This window comes from Girardinichthys multiradiatus, chromosome 5, assembly GCF_021462225.1.
Source record: "Girardinichthys multiradiatus isolate DD_20200921_A chromosome 5, DD_fGirMul_XY1, whole genome shotgun sequence".
Taxonomy (NCBI): Eukaryota; Metazoa; Chordata; class Actinopteri; order Cyprinodontiformes; family Goodeidae; genus Girardinichthys; species Girardinichthys multiradiatus.
Genome location: NC_061798.1, coordinates 19663955 through 19685539, shown reverse-complemented (window position 1 = coordinate 19685539; position 21585 = coordinate 19663955). Strand labels below are relative to the sequence as shown.

The window sequence follows — 21585 nt, the reverse complement described above, 5'->3', positions numbered from 1 at the left end:
CCTGTCAAACTGCATTATCTTTTTATTTAAATTTTTTTGGGGTACCCAAGCTGCTCACTTTGTCTGTTATATAAAAGAATCCAAGAAAGTCCAGACTTTTTAGGAAATAAAATTGTTTTGCACATTTCTTAGTATATGACATTCAGTAGAGACAACTTGAAACTAAACATCACAAAACACAGAGGACGATCATATTCATGTTTCCTAGAGGTGCCATAAAAAAAAAAAACTAACCCTACAATTTAAAGTTGGGGACAAATATACTTAAACATACATAAGTTGAGGTATGAAGATGAGAAGAGTCTAGATGTCCATGGCATGACCAGTTTCCCTCTCCCAGGCAAACAAACGTATCCCCAATGCACAATGCCGTCACCAATGTGTCACCATGGAAATGGTTTGTTCGAGGTTTTCCACCACAAATAGCATTTAGTATGCAGTTCAAATAGTTTCATTTCTTCTGATCAAGTCACCTAAATAAACGACTTCTGAAAGTAACGGTTGCATTAGGGGTATAAGAGGCTGTATACAAACGGACAACGCACTTTTCAGATTTTATTAGTGCAGAATTTTAAAAAACACACATCCCACATATAAATCTCTAGATAATTATCCTCTACTTGGTTGTAGTCTATCACATAAAATAACAATAAAATACATGAAAGCGTTTTTGACTACAATGGAATGTACAGGTTTGAGATGATGGGAAATGGCCGGTTTGTTCCAAAGTATCCGGCTTTATACACCAACAAATGCAAACTAACTCCTGTTAGTCATTGTGTCTTGCAAAGAACTCTCCTGGTATGATGGCAACATTTTTTGTTTAAGAGGAGCTTTGTGTTCCTGATGCATATCAACAGGACAGGATCTCGTTCAACCCAGCATTGTGTCTCTGACAGCTCCCTTCGCAGCAGCATGTGCTCCCCTGTCACGAGACACGCTTACTGTTTTTCCTCAAGAGTGCACAGCTGATTTGCGGTGGGGGCTAGGACCCTCACTCCCTCACGTTTGTTATTCCTAAACCGAGCCCTGGTCACGCGATGTTTATCAGACCGTCGGGAACAGGTGTGCCATGAGTGGCGCCCAAAGACTGTGATCGCCGTGTCCCTGATAGTTTACACCGCCTGACCTGTGTGGTTCTGAGTCACAACAAATTTTCCAGTTTGGGGTCAGACCAGGATACAAACAGCATGGGGCTTTTGTGCCAGTTAGTCAGGGCCAGCTATGAGTTTAAACAAGACACAATACTCAAGCTGTTTTCAATCTGACCCTCTGGGGACATGTTGTGTTTATTTTTGTTTTTATTTTGGCACAACCAAGGAAGTGTTGATGCAAATGTCATTATATTTTCTTCAAGATTCATTAAACTAAATGAAGCAATCTGCATCTGTTTGGCATTATTTTTACATACCATCACCACAATTTCAATTCTGTTTAGGGGTCAGAAATTCAGAAAATTCATCCATATTTCTATCATGTCAAGTCAATAAGGAAAATGTTTTTGTATGTAAGGGACCCAAACGGAGCACAAAATGAAGGGACCACAGAGGGTTAATAGCAAAAATCTAAGACAGCGGTGATTAGTCGTCGCACTTGCAGAGAAATCACCACCTGACTGTTTTCACAAGCTTAGTACCACGGGAGGATTTGTGTTTAACCTCTAGCCTTCACTACCCCCCTCCTCACCATCAGGGACTGGGTGCCAAAACAAAGCCAAGACTCTAGGGAGGAAAAATGAACTCAAAAGGCAACACACCGCTTAAAGTGGAAAAAATTATTTAAACAGTAGATGAGCACTTTCACTTTGCTGAGTTCAGATTATGTTTTTTCATATAAGACCTGCTCACACAAACAACTTATTTTGTTGCTTAAGAGAAACTGCAGCAACTTGCAAATTTATACTGATGTGCTTTCATAAATATTTAGAAAAGAGCTAGCTGCTGATTGCTGATACACACCATTAAACACACTGGTCCCGCAGGACGCAGAGTGTCCTAGGCCGGCTTTGTGTGTGCCCACCAAGAGCTATAGGGCATGAGAAGGCAACCTAGTGCAAACAGCAAGTCTTCACCTGTCACTCACTGAGCTGTTTAATGAACTTAAAGCAATGCATTCCTTTTCCCATGCATGCACAACGGAGTGGCACATCTGGCACCGAGCCGAACCTGGAGAACGAAGGTCAGAGGTCAACTGAATCTCCGTTGGTTTTTTTTTTTTCTTCCAACTGCCAGAGTTAGCTCGGTATGTTCCAGCTAAGGTTAAAGAGGATGATATGTGAGAACGTACTGGTGTTGTTTTCACCACAGCCTACGAGACATAAGCTCTGACTGGGTTGAAAAAGACTCAACAACAAAATTTTTTACACGTAGCGTACCAAAGTGAAAAGTTTGTCATCTGAGTAGAAATGAGCCAATATGAGAATTGAAAGTTTCAGTAAAAATACCAGTATTTAATTAAATAATGTAACTGCTTTTATTCAAAGAAAGAAAAATGACAATTATTCCTACTGCATATTGACTATTACAATTATAATTAGGTTATCTATGACGTTTACACGCTACCTAAGTGGCTCATTAAGCCCTCCAGGCCAGCAGAGGGCCTCGAAGAGAACATGATTTCTACCACAGAATGTAAATCTCAAAACTTATAACAATTAATTAAGAATGTGCCTATTTTTACATTTTCAAGTTTTTGAATATCAAATTTAAATCTAAATTCTTTTAAACTTAAAATCACAATTTATTTACAATTGAAAATATTCCTAATATCAAAGTTATGCTAACAATCATAACTTAATGCAACTAATTTCAACATTCTTATGTTGCATATTTGCCATTTCATGCACCCTGTAACTATTTTTTGTACTCTTATGTTAGAATTTCAGAAGACTTTGCTGCTTTCTAAAAAACTGTTTTACTCAGTTCAACTGAACCAGTTCAACTCAGATGAAAAAAGTGAACAAAAAAAACCTTCTGTAAACATTTTCCCATGAGTTGCGTGAGTTTAGATCACCATAGCGAGGGGCCCTGGAATTTAAAGCTGCCACAGAAGCAACTCTACATCTGGTTGGCAGGTTCCTCAAGGAGAACGAGGCAGATGGGAGGGAAGGTCGGAGGGTTGGTAAGGGACCCTGCCCAGGGGCCCTGCGGTGAAACGACACACACGCAACCCTTCAGCAGCCCTTCATTAGTCTCCCTGTCACCCTCCGGGCCCACCAGCGACATGTTTACATTCAACACAAAGCCGGTGCCTCATCTCAGAGAAGTGAGAGCAATACGACATTACTGAGGCAGTTCATGTGAAACTGGAGGGTTGGTTCACCATGCTGCCCACGTCAGTGACATGAAATACACACACACCCCAAGTCACAAGAGGCTTTTATCACCACTATATACAATGTCAGTTGCCTGGGACGAGCCGTGTTTGCTTTCTGTCATTGAAGACGCCGCACCCACTGTAAGCAGTGACAGCTAAAGAGGTGAGGCAGATGGATACGAGCCCCCCCACCACCACCAATGACTGCAGGAACATGGAACTCACTCTGACATGACTTGACTCTCACATGCAGGCTGTAAACAGAAACCTGAACGTGCTCTCCCTTATTAGAGAAAAACACTTCAGCACACATTAAAACGTGAGTAAAGTACAGGAAATAGTAGTATTTCTGTGCTGCTGACACGTTGTAGTGACACTACCACGCAACAAACAGGAATTTCCACTGGGCGTGCTTGGGAATGCCGAGTAATTGGATTCATTTGATAGTTTTCGTGTACTGAAACAATCCCCTTGTGAGTACGGATCATTGCAAAATCCCTTCCACAGAGCCGCCAGCTTACAGTGGTGTTAACAGAAAAACACATGTCAACAGGTTTTTAAAGAGGTGAGCGTGTGAGTGAGCAAAAATGGAGGCGAGGTTTTCTCTCCTGCCTCTCGAAGCCTTTTTAGCACGATGCCAAAAGACAGACCTGAACATCTACTGCCGAAGAGCTCATCTGCAAAGTTTGAACGGGCTCGCGGAGACAAGTTCCCAGAGCTCAATAAACACATCAAACCCTTATTATAGAGAGCTTTTATAATGATCTCAGTCAATGATTAACAAACAAGAATGTAGTGGCATGAAAGAAGATTTCTGGCTCCTTGTTGACTGGGAAAGTTAGATTGTTAACCAGAGAAGGACAAATTTAGGACTTAAGGAGTCTTTTAGGAAAATGCTTTCTGAATCTTTTAGTGCTTTGTGGTTTGTGCAGAACTGAAATATTGAAACAGGATTTCTGCAGAATTTTAAAAAGTCATCAAAGGTCTTACATATAAAAATCTCAGGCCTTTACAACACCTAAATAAGTCCAGATTTTTCACAATAGGTCTTAAATCACAATTAGTTTGCCTTAATGTTGTGTCTTTCATTTACTCCTTCTTTCTCAATTTATTTATTTATGTTATTGTAAAATGAACAAGCTGTTTAAAATAAAAAACTCCAAGTAGGTAGTGTAGCGTGTTTTGTGACTGCATGCTTGTCAGAAATATCGAAACAAACTGAAACGAGTGCCGCTGCAGAAAACTGTGGAGTTTTGAGTACCCCAAGCTATCAGCCAAGTCCTCCCCCAGCTCCCCACTCCAAAACAGCCTCTGTTACTTAACTCCACATTCCAGCGTTATGTGTTGCATGCTCTGCTGACCTCAATTTCAGGCTGCCTGGTTGACACACATACTGTAGCAGCCACGTCCCATGCTGCATCTCTTTCCACTCTTTCTGCCGTACTCAAGAATGTCTCGGTGGACGCCTTCTTTTTCAGGTTCACGGGGCTTGGATATAACTGTGAAACATTCAGGCAGCAAACCTTTCCCCTGTACTTTGTCTTTCTCATCATACCCTTTTTAAACTAACCACCAACATCTGGCTTTCTTTATGGAGAATCTAAACATAGTGCTTTATGGAGGAAAGTGACTTAAACCTGCTTAATTAAAATCTGGAAACATCATGATCTGGGCACCTTTAGTTTACAATATAGACTCAAGCACCACTGGGACTAACTGTCCAGACATTAAGACTGCATTGAGCATAGTTTCCCTTCTAAGCATCAGATGTTTTGAGCTAATGTTTGGGGGTTTTGCTGGCGGACATAGATTAATTATTAGATTAATATACTCTTGGTAAATTAATCTATTAATAATAAACCTTATGGAGAACAATAGCCATAAAAATGACTAAATGCTATGCATAGCCTAAATTAATTTAAATAAATGCTTTTTTCAGTAGATTTTATATTGCACCAGCTTTCTCTTTGAGTCAGGTGACATAAACAGAGATCTGAAACGTGTCAAATCGTGACCCCTGGTCAAATCAAAAGCACTATAAGCAACCTCTTACATGTAGATACAAGTAAATAGAGAAATACAACCTTACAGTAGACTATTAACAGAATAGATAAACTAGTTAAAATAACTGATCAAAAAGCGGGTACCATTTGAAGTATGGTCGGTACACCGAGGCAGACTGGTCCATTTTGTACACGAAAAAATAGGGACCAAACTGTAAAAGCATGACATATTAGCTATTGATTCATATCCCACACATTGTGATTTTTGTTAAGAACAGGTCTGACAGGTCTCTTATTTAAACAGGTTTGTCTTGTAAATAAGAACTTGTCTCTTAATGAAATTACCTGTTTAAATAAAGGCTTAATAATAATTAAGAAATGTTATTATAATTGGAACATGTACCACAAAATATTGTTAGAAAATTGTAAATCTAACACTAATGTTGACATTTTAATGCTCACTATGCAATTGTCCAAAAGCAGCAAGCTAAGTTTCATGCAGGTAGTTTGACATCAATGCAACATTTGACTTATTTTATTTATGTACTGCTGTTGTCTGCAATTACTGTAATTAAAAAAATTCTCCTCATATTTACTGTTTTCGTTTTCCACACTTGTATGATGAGAATATTTTTCTTTTTGATTTTAAATGATTGAAATTGTATACAGCAGTGTATCTTGTACAGATTGGAACACATAAATGCACATCTATTAAACATAATGATTATATATGTGTTTGAATGGAAATTGTCTTTACATAACTAATCTGGCATAGTCCCTTTACATACAAGTACATTATAAGAGCAACATTAGGTCTTGTTATTGCTTCTCCAGCTCTGAGTACTGTTGCTATAATGAATGTGACCATGTCCATGATCATCATTCGTTATATTAGCTGCTTGCGCAAGCCTTAGGACTCCAGGACGCCTTGCGCAGGGGGAATTTAACTGTCACTGTGGAAGTTGAGGAAGTAAATTACATATGCAATCATGTGAGTGTGTACTTGTCACAATAAAGCAAACCTGGTGGGAGTAAAGAAAGATTCCTAAGCTGTTTTTTGCAATATTTAAACTGCCTAATTATCAAAGCAGAATACAGTATTTAAAGCAATTGTGCACCTCATAATCTAAGATAAAATGCACCAAAAAACACACAAAGAAACTAAACCGCTAAAAAGATGTTTTATATTCCAATAGAGTCATCAAGGTCTTCTATAAAAGGCAAGCTGTCCTATGCCATTTTTTTGCCTCTGGGTTCTGCTGACTCAAAGACTTTTAGTGAGCAGAAATGGAGACGCAAGAACAAGGAGGTGGAGAGGCAAAGGAAAATCAAGATAACAGAAAAAACAGATGTGGTCTCTGGAGGAAGGAAAGAGAAAGCAAGGAGGTGAAGTAACAAGGGGGGTGGATGGGGCTCCCTCTCGCCAAAATATGGGCATAACTCAAACAGCACGACGGGGGGGCGGACTGCCCTGTAGATGCACAGATTAGCTGAGCAGATTTTTTGTGGGGAGGGGAAAAAAGAGCCACTCAAAAAGCAAAGAAGTCATTCATCTCAGCTAGGAGTAGAAGACAGCAGATGAGTAAATTTAATTAGCGAGATAAGGCTGACAGATGTCCTGCTTGCTCCTGAAGGGTGTGTGAATTATAGCTGGATTCAATAGGCACTTTTGCACATTACTGAAGCATACAGAAGTAAGAACATACTGTTTGGGGAAAAAGAAATCTCTGATCTCAATTATGTCAGATGCCAGGGCACCTGACAGTGAGCAGCGGAGATAAAAATAGGAGAGAAAATCCCTCCCTCGTTTAAGAGAAGCGGAGCTGATATGCTGGGCAATACATTACTGAGTTTAGAGTTCTTGTAAACAGGTGACATGTGGGAAAGGGAAGGTTGCACAATTTCTTTGCTTTGCTCGAAAGGGAAACTTGTGGCACAATGAGCACGTCACAGACATCATCAAAAGCGGTTGAAGTAAGAATGGGGAAGGAAGCAATGCCAGAGGATACCAACCGCACAAGACCAATTGGTCTCACGATAAACTCAAGCTGACGCTCTGCAGCTCTTGCAGGGGAGAAACAAAATAAGCAGAACCATGACAGAGACCATTTAAAATGAGCTGCCATAGTTAGAGTCAGGCTGCTGCAGATAAGCAGGATATGTCTGGGACAGATGACCCAGTGGGACCTCAGCACCCTCTCAGCAGACGACGCCGTATGATAACAGGACACAAATATGTGCGTGATGCCTCCTGAATGCCTGCCAAGGCTGCAGCGACAGACCCTCATAAGCAGGAAATCAAAGCGTAGCGGCCAGAGCGAAATGTAGAGATGAGCACATTCATTTATTTTGAAAAGTACTGCCATAAACCTGCAAGCGCGGCTTATATTTACATCTATTGGTAGTGTGATTATAAGCTTGTCAGAAACTATTTCACTTATGACATAAATGATAAATTGCAACCATACTGTATGTGAACCATCACTACTACTGTTACATGTGCACATCACCAATATATAGGTTGATTGGGATTGGACACATTTTGCTAAATGTTGTGTAAAATGTAACTCAGTACATTGAAAATAATAAAGTTAAGTCAAAAGTTTTTGTTCCCCTGACAGATTTGGATTTAATGTGATCTTTTGATTTTACTAAACATTTTTCTTTTGATGGACTCTTTCTTGGCCAAATCTAATCTGATAGAGAAGCTGTGGAGGGAGCTGAAGATAAGGGTGGTGGTAAGTAAGCCTTTCAAACAGATGGGCTATCCATTTCAACATCGATACTCAATTTACATGAGAATATTTTGAGAGTTGTCTGTCTCATTTCCAATCAGACACAAACGTCTTGGTTAAATAAAAGTACATTGAAATCTGCCATGCGTATGAATAATTCTGGGCTTCAATGTGTTATTTTTGAACATATTTTAAAGAATATTGGGGGAAATACATTATGGAGTTTGCATAAATACTTTCTTAGAAATACAACCGCAAAACAAATTTTGTTGTTGTGAATCAGGTGTAATTAAATCCCAGTAGCATGTCCAACCAGACCTCGCCTTTAAAATACGCCTTCCAGCATCTAAACTTAACAAGGTGACAGCCACTGAATGTGCCGGCTATGTGCTCTTGGAAGGCGAACCAAAACACTGAGTCAGGGCTCAAACTGCAGCCCTGAGTCACACCATTGGAGGCATCTGATGGCGTGATAGAAGAAAAAGGTGGAGACCACAAAACTGGGTTTGCTGGGGATTTATTAGGTTTGCGTCTCTACAAAAATATTGTAAACTGGTTTAACAGGACAATCAGAAAAGGTACGGTTTCAAAATTAATCAGCAACAGATGAAGAATTCTTCAAACATCTTCAGTTCAGTTAACAATTAATATGTTGGTAGAAATATGTTTAAGGAATTGAGAATAAAACAGCCTGGGTACTTGAACAAGCCCTTGTGAACTCGTTTATGTTTTAGCGTCATGCAAATAAAGTTGTTTATATATTGCTGAGGTTTGTTTGAGGATACATCTTGAGGTCGTTCAGCTGAGGTCAAGAGTCATTTTTTTTACTGTTACATCCACCCTGTATCCCAAGTGTCCCCATGAACCTCAAAGTCACAAGTGATGATGGTTCAAATATTCCCCTGCAAATAGCTGATCCCTATAAGAAGAAGATACATCATCATCTGTCTCTAAATGCTTTTCCCTAAACTAAACTAAACTAAACTAAACTAAACTAAACTAAACTAAACTAAACTAAACTAAACTAAACTAAACTAAACTAAACTAAACTAAACTAAACTAAACGTGTATCCAATAGAATTTCAATTTGCCATGTAATGATATTGAAATAACATCAAACTAGACTTATAGTAGTTCTTATAACAATAGGATATGGATATTTTTAAAAAGGAAATGTTATGTTGTAGTGGTCATCAGTTTGAAGTATTACTTAGCCCTACCCTGAAGGGTTAATTAGCCTTATAAATTTGCTGTTGGTGCTGTAGGCTTCAGGTTGGACCAAACGGTCGGTTCCTTTATTAAACTGGTGGACCAAAGACTTTCCGCTCAAAAACAGAGACAGATGTTAGATGTTGCTAGCGAGGAGGCTATAATAGAGTGGACAAATTATGATAAAACAAAATTGTGGGAGGGTATACAACACAATGGCTTACCATATTTCCACTAATACAGCAGTATCACTGCTGATAAAAAACAAGAAGGGGAGACTTCCAGCTCCTGTACACCATTGTACTTTTATTGTGGATAGTGCTCAGCATTGCACTTTCAGGGTATCACAAATCACATAAATATTTTAAGAGAAAAAACTATAACATGATCTTACTGCTTTCATCAAAAACAACAGTTATTCCTACCACTGCTGAAATGACATATGTAACATGTTGATTTAATACTATAACCAATAATGTTGATTTAGTGTTGATTACATTTCGAAGTAAAAATATAGAATAAAAAGCTGAAGTTATTAGTCAAGTAAATGTGCTTTTTGCACAAAATATTTTCCCTTTTCCGATTTTGCTCCAGAAAAATTTCCAAACAATAGCAATTGCTTTTCTTGCAAGTGACAGAAACTGTAAGTAGCCTTCTTTCTGCAAGCTGGCCAGCAGTGCACAGCAACAGAGGGGTGGGGTGGGGGGGGTGGGGCACTCTGGCACTTTCTCTGGTATCACAATAAAAGGATGTTAAACCTTGGCATACCTTAATTGCGGTAACCAGCCAGTGCCTACCTGTGACCCACGTATTATTCGTCTGACTGCATTTACAAGGAATTGGCTTGTGTGCCGTAACGGTTCGCTTTGAAACATGCACCGTTGCATCAGTTGTTACTATTTTTTCCACGTATGCCCAGCTGTAACAGGCAAACTATGTAGCACAAGACATGCACTGTCTCATGGTCCAGCTGGTGTACATTTAGACCTTGTAATTTGAGGGCACCTGTTCAGACAAAGGATTTGACTCATAGTGTTGCAAATAATAAAAAATGACATTCATCACTGCACGAGCCCTGTCATTACAAATGTACAGACTAAAAATGTCCACGCAAACAGTCACGAGTCCACAATACACATGATGAAAAAATGACAGGGCAATCTCCCAGTGTTAGAACACCGGAGAATATTGTACCTGATACAGATCACATGTCACGGTGTTGATGAACAGTAACTCATAACTCAGGTTTTTACAGTCATGATTATTCACCTTTCGTAGACAGAAAAAAACAACCTTTATGATAAGGGAAGTGTGTAAATTGGTTATGGAACACTTTACTGGCATGTGCATTTGTCAATTTGATTGGTCATCACTTCGTTAGTAACAACCAACCACACCCGGCAGTGGACATGAGGAAACTACTGTGTCCCAATCTCTGCGGCGTAATCATCCAAGGTCTACGTCTCTGTCTGGCAGGTCAGGGAGGAATATGTCCCTACTTGTTTCGCTTTGTGCTACACACAAACACGCACACACACACTTTATTACTCACTCCCAGACATGTGACTGGCAAACCCCTGACAGTGTGTGTCAGCATTAAACACACCCGTTTCAGCCACTGCTCACATGCTGCCAGTCACATCAGCTGTTTCCTAAAGCCACAAGAAAAACCCAGTTGCGTTTCAGGGAAAGAAAAGAGCCAAAAGTATTTACATCTCCTTATCATGCAAAAGTATTCATACCAGTTAAACTTCTGTTGACAGGACAACAATGAGTCCTGCACGCCACAAATATAGGTTTGTTATGGAAGAAGGGAAGCAGAAACCCAATGTTGAAAGGAAAAGCACAAAAAGTGAGACTTAAAGCAAAACTTGTGGAAGAAGGTGCTTTGGTCAGATGGGACCAAAATATAACTTGTTGGCCTACATGCAAGGCTCAATTTTTGTCTGAAAAATAACACACCACATCACCCTAAACACACACTCGTCATGGTGAAGCTTGGTGGGGAAGCAAGCAGCTTTAGTAGGAATGCTGTTCTCCAGCAGGGTCAGAGTTGGTCTGAGTTAACTGCAAGACGGATGGAACCAAGTACAGGTTGAAGAAAACCTGTTAGAGGCTTTAAAACACTTGAGACTGGGGCAGAGGTTCCCCTTGCAGCAGGAAAAAATCCCCCAAATGTATAGTCAAAGGTGGTAGGGAGAAATTTAAATCAAAGCACATTCAGTTGTTAGAATGTCGAGATGTAAATCCAAATTAAAATTCCTGGCAAGACTTAAAATTTGATGGTCACAGACACTCTTCATCCAATCTGACTGAACTTGAGCTATTTTGCAAAGTTGTGTTTCGATGTGCAAAGCTTGCGTGAAGATGTAAGTACTTATTTAGTGTGATTGAGTAGAATGCATGCCACACAAGCCAATTTGTGTTGGTGAAAAATGTCAAAAACCATGTATATTTTTCCTTCCACTTTGTTATTATACAACAAATAGTGTTGGTCTGTCACATAGAATCCCACAAAAACACTTTCAGCTTTGTAAAATGAAGAATACTTTGCATGGCAGTGCATAAAACTGAGAAAATCACTCTTTTGTTTAGGTAGAGTTTGCTTCCTGGCAAGATAAAGTCAAACCAGAGCAAAAACAGTCATCTGTGCTTCTCATACCCACACCATGAGTCGTGAGAGTCGTTCCCAAAAATAAGCAGAAGAAAAACAATTTTGTGCTTCAGAGTGGGGCATGCTGGGAAAAGGCAGGATCAGAGTGTGCGTGCCGTGCCATCTGTGGACTTCTGAGTCTGGAGAAATGTCAAAAAAAAAGGCCAGATTCTCCCTGCCTCCATTAACAGCGTTATTCTGGACAGGATTATCGCATTTCTGACAGGATTTCCCCGTCTGCCTGCGAATTTCAGCCATGAAATGGAGACAGATCTAATGCATGTCGTGCTGCTCTTTGAAATCATCTCATTATCTGATTTCAGACACAAGGAATTAATCATCTAAATCTTTCACTCTTTGAAGATGACCTCACATCTGATCAGCATGGCAGGTTGATTTTCACCTACAGGAATAAATTTGACATCTACCTGCAGCCGGGAGCAGCTCAGAAACACCATCAGAAAATAAAATGGACATAAGAAAAACGGGGAGGGTTGCAGAGAGTTAGATGTCAACTTACCTGTGTTTCTCGAGCTCGTTGTGTGACGATCTGAAAGAAGAAAAGACCACTGTCAGGACTGAAAATCATAATGCCCAAAATGTATGACGTAACCGGAAAGATTCTGTGTAATGGTAAGAGGCAAAATAAGTTTTTATGTAAATGTACAACACATTGAAGCAACAAAGTGTCAGATGAAAATATCCAAAGAGATCAGAGAGGTTTTGATTTACCTGCATGTGGTTACAACGCACATTGAGGTCTTAGGTAGAAAATAAAGAAATGCAACAAAAAGGCTCTAAAAGTGAAGAAATCTATATATTGACTGAAATTTGACTGAAAAAGCGCAGAAACGTGTACAAGCATGGCCACAGGTTGCCTGTCCCAACGCATCATCAGATTTTCATACAGTATTAATATTTACTAAGGTGATTAAAGAAATTATTATTTAAGGTAAGAAAGGTAGTAAAGAGTCAACGTGTTATTAAAAGAACACAGATCGATCTAGGTCTGAGCTTCTCAGGGCAGTTGACGATCATCAGGGCGGAAAGGTTAAAGGTTAATGAGGAGTTTGTATTACACGAATCCTCAGCGAGTACAGTCTGTACAGATGGTGGAAACTCAAGACCATTGTTAACCTGCCGGGGAGGGGTCAGCCAACAAAGATAACCCTCGGACTAAGGTGTGTAATAAGCTGTTACACTCAGCTTCCTCACAAAGGAACTCCGATGCCTCTAAGCATCTTAAGACCTCTTTCACTTTGGCTAATGTTAATATCAAATCCACTAATAAGGAAACACCACACAAAGCTCTTTAGAAAATATTCACATCTGTCTTCAGTATACCAAAAAAAGGAAAAACAAAAACTGTAAAAACAATTCTGCTTTTATTTTTGAAAAAATAATGCTTGGAAAAATGTAAAAACAACCAGAGTGTCATATAAAATAGCCCAAAAAAAGTTACCATTTTATTAAACTATAAGAGAAATTTAAGCATTTAAGAAAATTATTTATCTGTTTAATTCTTTCAGACTTTGGTGTTTTTATGCTTTTGCTGTTTTGGTCATTTTTTAGCAGCGGTTTTCAGGTATGAAATGCAGCCCTCTGCCACTGAGGATGTTTCACACCCACTTGGAAAACCACTGATTTGAAGTCATTTGAATAATCTTCTCACTGTTCACTGCAATTAAATGTGATTTATCAGTCCCATAAACTACTATCTACTGGCTCAAACCGGGAACAAAACCAAAATGAATATAAAATTGCAAAACAACATACATGTTTAAATTAAATTATATGAAATTTAGGCCTTTGTACTCGTACTCGTCGTCTTCCGCTTATCCGGGACCGGGTCGTGGGGGCAGCAGACTCTGCAGAGTCACCCAGACGTCCCTCTGCCCAGACACCTCCTCCAGCTCCTCCAGGGGGAGCCCAAGGCGTTCCCTTGCTAGCTGAGAGACATAGTCCCTCCAGCGTGTCCTGGGCCGTGTCCTGGGCCTCCTCCCGGTGGGACGTGCCTGGAACATCTCCCGAGGAAGGCGTCCAGGAGGCATCCGTTATAGATGCCCAATCCACCTCAACTGGCTCCTCTCGATGTGGAGGAGCAGCGGCTCTACTTCGAGCCACCCTATCTCTAAGGGAGTGCCCGGCCACCCTATGGAGGAAGCTCATTTCAGCCGCTTGTATCCGGGATCTCGTTCTTCCGGTCATGACCCAAAGTTCATGGCCATAGGTGAGTGTAGGAACGTAGACTGACCGGTAAATCAAGAGCTTCGCATTTCGGCTCAGCTCTCTCTTCACCACAATGAGCTGGCGAAGTGCCCCCATTACTGCGGCAGCCGCACCGATCCGTCTTTCAATCTCCCGCTCCATTCTTCCCTCACTTGTGAACAAGACCCCGAGATACTTGAACTCCTCCACTTGAGGCAGGAACTCCCCTCCAACATGAAGAGGACAAGCCACCCTTTTCAGGTTGAGAACCATGACCTCTGACTTGGAGGAGCTGATCTTCAACCCAGCCGCTTCACACTCGGCTGCGAACCGCCTCTGCGAATGCTGTAAGTCTTGGCTAGAGGGGGCCAGCAGGACCACGTCATCTGCAAGAAGAGACAAGAGCCACTGGTCCCCAAACCAGACCCCCTCAGGCCCTTGGCTGCGTCTAGAAATCCTGTTCATACGTTTTATGGACAGGATTTCTAGACGGTGACAAAGGGCAGCCCTGTCGGAGTCCAACATGCACCGGGAACAGGTCCGACTTAGTGCTGGCAATGCGTAGTTATTTTGTGCTGTTTAGTAGCGCAGCTGAACTTCTTTGTAAAACAGGACGACTAAAATACAGTTTTTGATAACAGGTACATTTTATTTTTTGAAGTTTTGATCTTATGATGTGGACAGAGTTAGAGCCAGTTTGATTTAAAAAAAGTGCAAATGGAAAGAGCACAAAATATCAGGTTAAAATTTTAGTCCATACTGCCCACCCCCCTAATTGGGACAAAATGGGAAAGGGTATAAAATGGGGGTTGGAACTGGTGAAGGGGCAAAATGACCTGCAGTAAACAACAACAATTAAAGAATCACACTGACTTTTAAAACAAGGCAGCTGTAGTGTACTGCATAAAACAAAATTCACTTTTTCCAGCAAGAAAAGGCACCACTTGCCATGCGACGTTTCCTAACCGGGCAAATTTGTACCCACCTTGGGGTCAGTTCGTACCTGCTTTGACAACAAATCAGTTAAAGTAATTTTCTATAACATAATAATATGAAGTCAACTTTAAGGAAAGATGATCATTTGAGTCTGTTAAATAAAATCTGCTATATATTTTTGTTTGAATATGCGTGTGATTTCATAAGAGACTACCCACTCAAACTGGGATCACAACCATTACTAATAGAATTAGGGATTAATATGAAATCACAGAAATTATTATACAATTTAATTCAATTATAATAGAGATTTGTGCGTTTTTATGGCTATTTATCTCCATAATTTATCAAAATACTTACTTACCTAGAAAAATAACTGAATACAATGGTTAGGAAAATGGGTATAAAATGGTTTGTGTACAGGTAACAAATGGAGGAAACGTGAGGTTATGAAATATGGGTACGAATCAGCAAAGCTGCAAACTGACCGGGAGTCAAAAACAACATATTCAATCAAAACAAAGGCACCTTATTACAACATAGCAGCCATAATGTGATGGTTTGGCCCTGATTTGCTACATCTAAGCATAACAACAAACCGTACAGCAAAACGGCAGCACATCTGGCAGTGAACGGAATATCAACAGAAAATAGGTCATATAACAGGAACATGAACCTAAGCAAACAACAGGGTTTTTGACAAGGATTTTTAAATCAGATGAGGGGATGGTTGGGATCTGATCTTAAGCAAATGAAATATGTTTCAAAGAACATGCAGTAAACAGGTTATGCTACAACTAAAGCCGTTCTGTGCGGACAAAAGGGCTGAAACGCCTTTAAGCTGAAGTGGAAAACTGATCGACATTTACAAGGGGAGACATCCAGCTGCAGAAGAAGGTCACACCCCTGCTGGCTGCAGATTTTCGCCAATTTTCTACTGCTTACGGAAGTGAAGCACTGGAACATTTCTGTGTAGCTGGAGAACTTTCAAACAAGCTTCGTGACAGAAATTTGCAACATTCAGAACTTTAAAATATTATTGTAAAAGCAGAGCCTCACATTTACATTTTTTTTTTTCAGTCGGATCAAAATGGGGAAAAATAAGTTGCCGGGAGAGCAGAGCTGATCCTTAGTGCAGTATCTGTGGCACAGCATGCACACAGCACTCACTGCTGCCGTTTCTGCACGATGGCTTATCAGCGGCGAGGATATGGAATAAAAACCCCCTCAGACGTCTGGAGGCTTCAGATGCTGCAGAATTCCTCAGTGTGTGGGCTATTCCAAGGAAAGAACCCCCTCCCCGCCACCCATTATGACATGCCAGCGGCCAGGAGGGCAACTGAAACAGGCCCTCCGTTCATGAGGCGGTCATGGATACCGTAGCAACAAAAACAAAAATAGTAACAAAAGGGGCCAGGCTGACAACAAGTCCTTTTCAGGCTTTCCACCACTCCAGAGCCGACGAGATTACGAAAGCAGTGGTTCCCACAGCTGTCCAGCAAACAACGACGCCGTGCGACTGACCCATCTACACAATGTCATCCCAGAAGGAGCACAGGATGTCACACTGCAGCAGATCTAAAAAAGCAGACAAAGAGTTTTGCTCCTAGCACGGTGGAAGTTAGAAATGTCCCAGTCAAAGCACAGGGCACAACTAGGAAATCAAGGGGAGGAAGGGAATGCCCGCAGCCGCAGGTTAACACAAACTTTTACATGTTATGTAAAAACACACTGTCTGGCATGCAAAACTAATGAAGCTCCACATCAGTCTTTAGAAGGAAGTAACACAGCATTTCCCTACTCACAGGAAGGAATTCAAAGCTGCAAATAAAACTCTTTTTCATGTGGCTATTTACATTTGTGTATAATACAGAGAAGAATTCGTGAAACAGGCACCAAGATAATCAAAATACAGCAATAATGCAAAAGCACCTATATCAGGATTGCTTCATTTTATATGGATATGGTCTCTTTTTCTCACAGAACCAGCTCAAAAACATTTCACCTGTTCTAATTTTAAAAGATTTGACCATATTTTAAAATTCTCTAAAGCCTACTTATTATTACAGTCTGCTTCAGGTCAAGACTCCACCCTAAAGTTCCTGTCTATATCTACAAATGATGCAGGAGAATTTGGATGCAGGGTAGTTACAGCAAGGTGTCGTTAAAGGCAGACCTCACACCTGGTGGGCGTCTCCACAGGTGTGTGTATATGTGTGTGTTGGCCACCACACCTAGTGGGCACATCCGCATTCCCTTTCATCATTCAGCCGTTTGAACAGATGAATTTCCTTGAAGTATTAACAGAATGCGGTAGGACCTGGATACACTTGCTACCCTTGCAGTATCACTTATGATCTTACAAAGCTGGACCCAGATCAAACCAGGTGTAGCTTTCCACCTTAACCTCAACCAATGACACACCTCATAGTTTGACTACTGTGAAGTGATTTTGCTACTATGCCACAAATCAAGCTTTTTTTTTGAATGGGATGCTTTATACAAACAAATAAGTCATACAAGTTCCTTTGGACTGTCAAATAACTAATTTATGCAGAATAATAGGTAGTTACTGACCGAATATATTCACCATTACACACCTGGATCAAATAACCCACAAAAAATGCATATAGTGTCAAAGAAAGACCAGATTGGCAGCCTACTGAGGGTGTGTCTGCACTTGATTCAACAGAGTCTACAGACAAATGAAAGAAAGGTCAATCCGGTGGTACAACTCTGTTTTGAGCAACAAGAGCTTAAAGGACTTATTACCCGATTAATTACTAAATTGACATTTCAAATAGGCTACAGCCTGTAATATTTATAGATTAGCTGCAGTTTGTCAACATGTTAACCTCTTAAACCCGAGGGTCCCCTTACAAGGGACTTGGCCTCTTTAGCAACAATAACACGGTCGTTGCTGACTAACTCTGAGACCGACACACACACACGTCATATGTCCAGGTCTTCATCTGAGACTCCTCTCTGAAGTATCTACTTCATTCTTATATCCACTGACCACAGCAATGCAATGCAAAAAAAACCAGTCTAAACATGTATAACCTTTCAATTGCTTTTTGTGTTGACACCAGACTAGCTACAGGTTTCACTAGGATGTTGTAGTTACAATTAAATGTGTTTGTTTCCTTCTTTACAGCAAGGGTAAGAGGTTTTGTATGGAAGGTTTGGTTTCTGTTTTTTGTTAGGCAGAATTTATTTTTGGCCATTTAAACCTTATTTACTCAGGCCCAGAATAATTTACTCTCACATTTTCACATCCACATCATCCTCCAGAACCTTTCTGTTAGATTAGCAGTTTAGGCATTGTACAAGTTGAGAAATGCCATTTGCATTTTTTTGAAAATAGACCCTCAGGCTTAAAGGGCTGGTTCAAGGTTTCTGCAGCAGAGTTCTACATCTTTCCTGCAGTAAATAACATCTTCCTTTAGTATAAATAAGCCTTTAAACCCTTGCTACGTTTGCATTGGATGATTATTTTCCGTGAAATCATTTATAACCAGAAATGGAGATGGGAGGTTGTGCACCACCAGTGGCATTCCTGTGTGTAACATTACTGAAAGTGGAACTTGTAAATTCTTTCCAATCAGATTATACCTAGCAGAAAAACAAAACTGTTTAAAAGATCGCAATTTTAAAGATTTTTACACTGTCTAAAGTTTTTATTAGTAATAATTATTCTATAATTTACTTTGAAAAAGTTGAAATGTTCTGCTCTCACTATGAGTTTCACACTGGAAGATCATCAGTGGTGCACTGCCTCCTCCCTGTATTTCCTGTAAATAATCAAGGCTTCTCTGTAAATAACCATCTACTGCCAACGTGGTGACGGTTAAAAGCTCAGTAAAATAGTGTTTCTAAAGGCCGCTATGACATACTGGAATGGTTTTAAGACGGCAGACGTCCACTAAGGTCCTGTTCCCACTCAGACTAACTGTTATCTTAGGCCTGCACGCCCAAATAATCTGGATTTAAACTGAATGAAGACATCAAGTGTGTTATCTACTGTAGGTAAACTATTAGATGCTTATAGGCATGAAACTGTTGCCAGTATCAAGCTATACCAAAATTTAAAAATGTTATGGTTGCAGCCACCTGCACTTGTTTCATTTTGCACCCATATCAGGGATGCTTTGTACCCACTTTGATCATTTAAAGTCAATTGTCAAATTTAAGTCATGAGGATGTCGCTCGGGGTTACATAAGTTTAGTTTGAAGATGTAATCTCTTATGTTTTCATAAGAGAACCACAATCTATGGAAATATTGCAAGAAGAAATATACTAATATATAACGGTTACGTACCTGGGTTGAAAATGGTTGTTTACTGCCCACAGGGGTATTTTGGGTGGGTGTTGGTAACTTTGCCCTTTCATATCTCTGTAGCTTTGGTTGCTTGATACCCAACTTTTTCATGTACTAAATAGTTCAGAGTGCAGCGGGACATTTTGTACTGACCATGCATCACTACAGGGAGATTTATGTGCACTGACAAACAACAATTTAAATTAATATTCTATAATCTACTCATGCTCTGCTATATGGAAATGTGGTTATATAACACCAGTAAATAATATTTAACAGCAGGAAGTCACTCAGAGTAATTTTGTGGTCATTGGTGGGTCAAAATCTCTCACTATTAAAGTTTTGCAGAAAATAATACAAAAGTAAATTAAATTACTATGATTGTTTCTTTTCATAATCCAATAAAACCAAAAACGTACCAAGTGAAATAAGCTGATATGCAACTCACATAAAATATAAATAAGACACAAAATCTCATTGCATCAGGGGGTGAACCCTGAGCTATTCTGAGAAAAGGATTAAATATTGACCTTTAGCATTTGAAATCATAAGGCAAAACGGAACCAAAACTGAAAGCTGCATTTGTGTAATTCAGCTCAGTAGAACGTTTTAAGTATGTGTTTTCTCAGTGGGAGAGGCCATTCAGCAAGGTCTGAAGAAAAAAAACTGAAAAAACACGGACGGTTCAAACCAAAATGCGACCCTGTGACACTCTCTGTTTTTCTTTTGCAGGACTTTCATTTTGCAACCAGACACACCAAACAAAACACTGAAAAACGCAACATTTTAACTCCTGTTAAAGTATTGCAAGCTGTGCGAGACATGCTGCAGAAACGAAAGGTTAGATGCATGTCGGGTGTGCGTGTGTTTTGCTCTTTCTCTCTCTCTCTCTGGGCTCTCAGCATGGGGAGGGAATCAGTGAAACAGACAGAGGCAGGAGAGTTGACAGTGTACGCGTGGCACTGTTGATTGGAGAGACCAAAACACACTGATCCGAGCCCAGCCCAGACATACATGCATGCATACCAGCAGGGCTGTTATACACATGCTACTGCACCACTAGAGTTTACAATGACATGGCACACGAAGGCAAGACTTAGACAGCTATGTATATTTACCTATTGTTCAGAGCTTTTCTGGAAATTGGTGTGGCTTTCGTTTTCTTTCGGGAAAAGTCGCTGCTGTACGGTAAAACAGACGCATAACCGTGCTCTGCCTCTGTAGACACACATAGAACAAAATGTTAGTTTACTGATAGCGAATAAGTCATTTTGGGAACATGTGAAATTGCTATGATGGCTCAATCATTTCAAGAGTTAAGCTTTTCACCGCCACTGTTTTTATCCAAAGGCACAGAGTGCAAAATAAAACGTGTTTTTAATGCAACTGTTTTTAAAACCGTTTTCATATATAAAAACAAAAAACGTAAACACACATATATAAACAAAAAAATAGATTACATCATTCTTTCTGAAGCACATCATGTTTCTGCGTCCACTTTATACCCATCGCCTTGTCTGTGTCCCATTGAGAAACAAGTGACATCATACCTGCACTATAGGCAGGATATGTGTTAAAACACCAGCAGAATTCAATCGTATCTTCTCCTAATTTACTTAGTCACAAAACAACTCCTTCATATGAATGCCTGTCACTTCAGCTTTAAATACCTCTGTCTCTTCTCTCCAAATATTCTGCAGCCTCCAGCAAAATTAAAAGAGAATTCAGTTCCATCTTCTCCGGGTCTTGCTATTCTTTAAAAAATAGAAAGAAAAATATATATATATATATATATATATATGTTTCTACACAAATATACAATTCATAAAATAATGGAATGATGGTGGAAAATAAAAACTGTTCTTCAGCGGTGCCTTAACGCTGCTACGTTCACTTCTGAGTCCTGACGACTCCAAACTACAGTAGCAGCAGCACCTAAACTCAGGAAACTGACTGATTACACCGCTGTCCAATCAGAAAACATCTCCTAGGTGTTCCTACGCCAATGAGACTCCTCCGTGCGATGTCATTGGCTTGACCGGGTGAAGTCATTGGCGATATGCCCTAGCAACAGCCACCAGTGTCCGCCTATGTTAATGCTGATTGGCTTTCCGCTCTTAGTGCAGGCGTCTGATTGGCTAGTGAGAGAGAGGGTGGGTGTGTTCATTAGTTGAACGTTTTGGTTTCCCAAACGGAGATAACTT

The 21585-nt window shown here is 40.1% G+C and overlaps 1 protein-coding gene across 1 annotated transcript in view; it reads right to left on the bottom strand.

The window, feature by feature from the left end:
* The window catches only part of mxd4 (MAX dimerization protein 4), a 32826-nt gene extending 11550 nt beyond the window's left edge, over positions 1-21276 (bottom strand). The window contains exons 1-3 of the mRNA XM_047364603.1: positions 21052-21276; positions 20500-20599; positions 12436-12465 (exon numbers count right to left, since the gene is read on the bottom strand). Coding sequence (XP_047220559.1) covers positions 12436-12465; positions 20500-20599; positions 21052-21115 — 194 coding nt within the window. The 5' untranslated portion in view covers positions 21116-21276. The remainder of the gene's footprint in view (positions 1-12435; positions 12466-20499; positions 20600-21051) is intronic.
* Between the last annotated feature and the right edge of the window lie 309 nt (positions 21277-21585).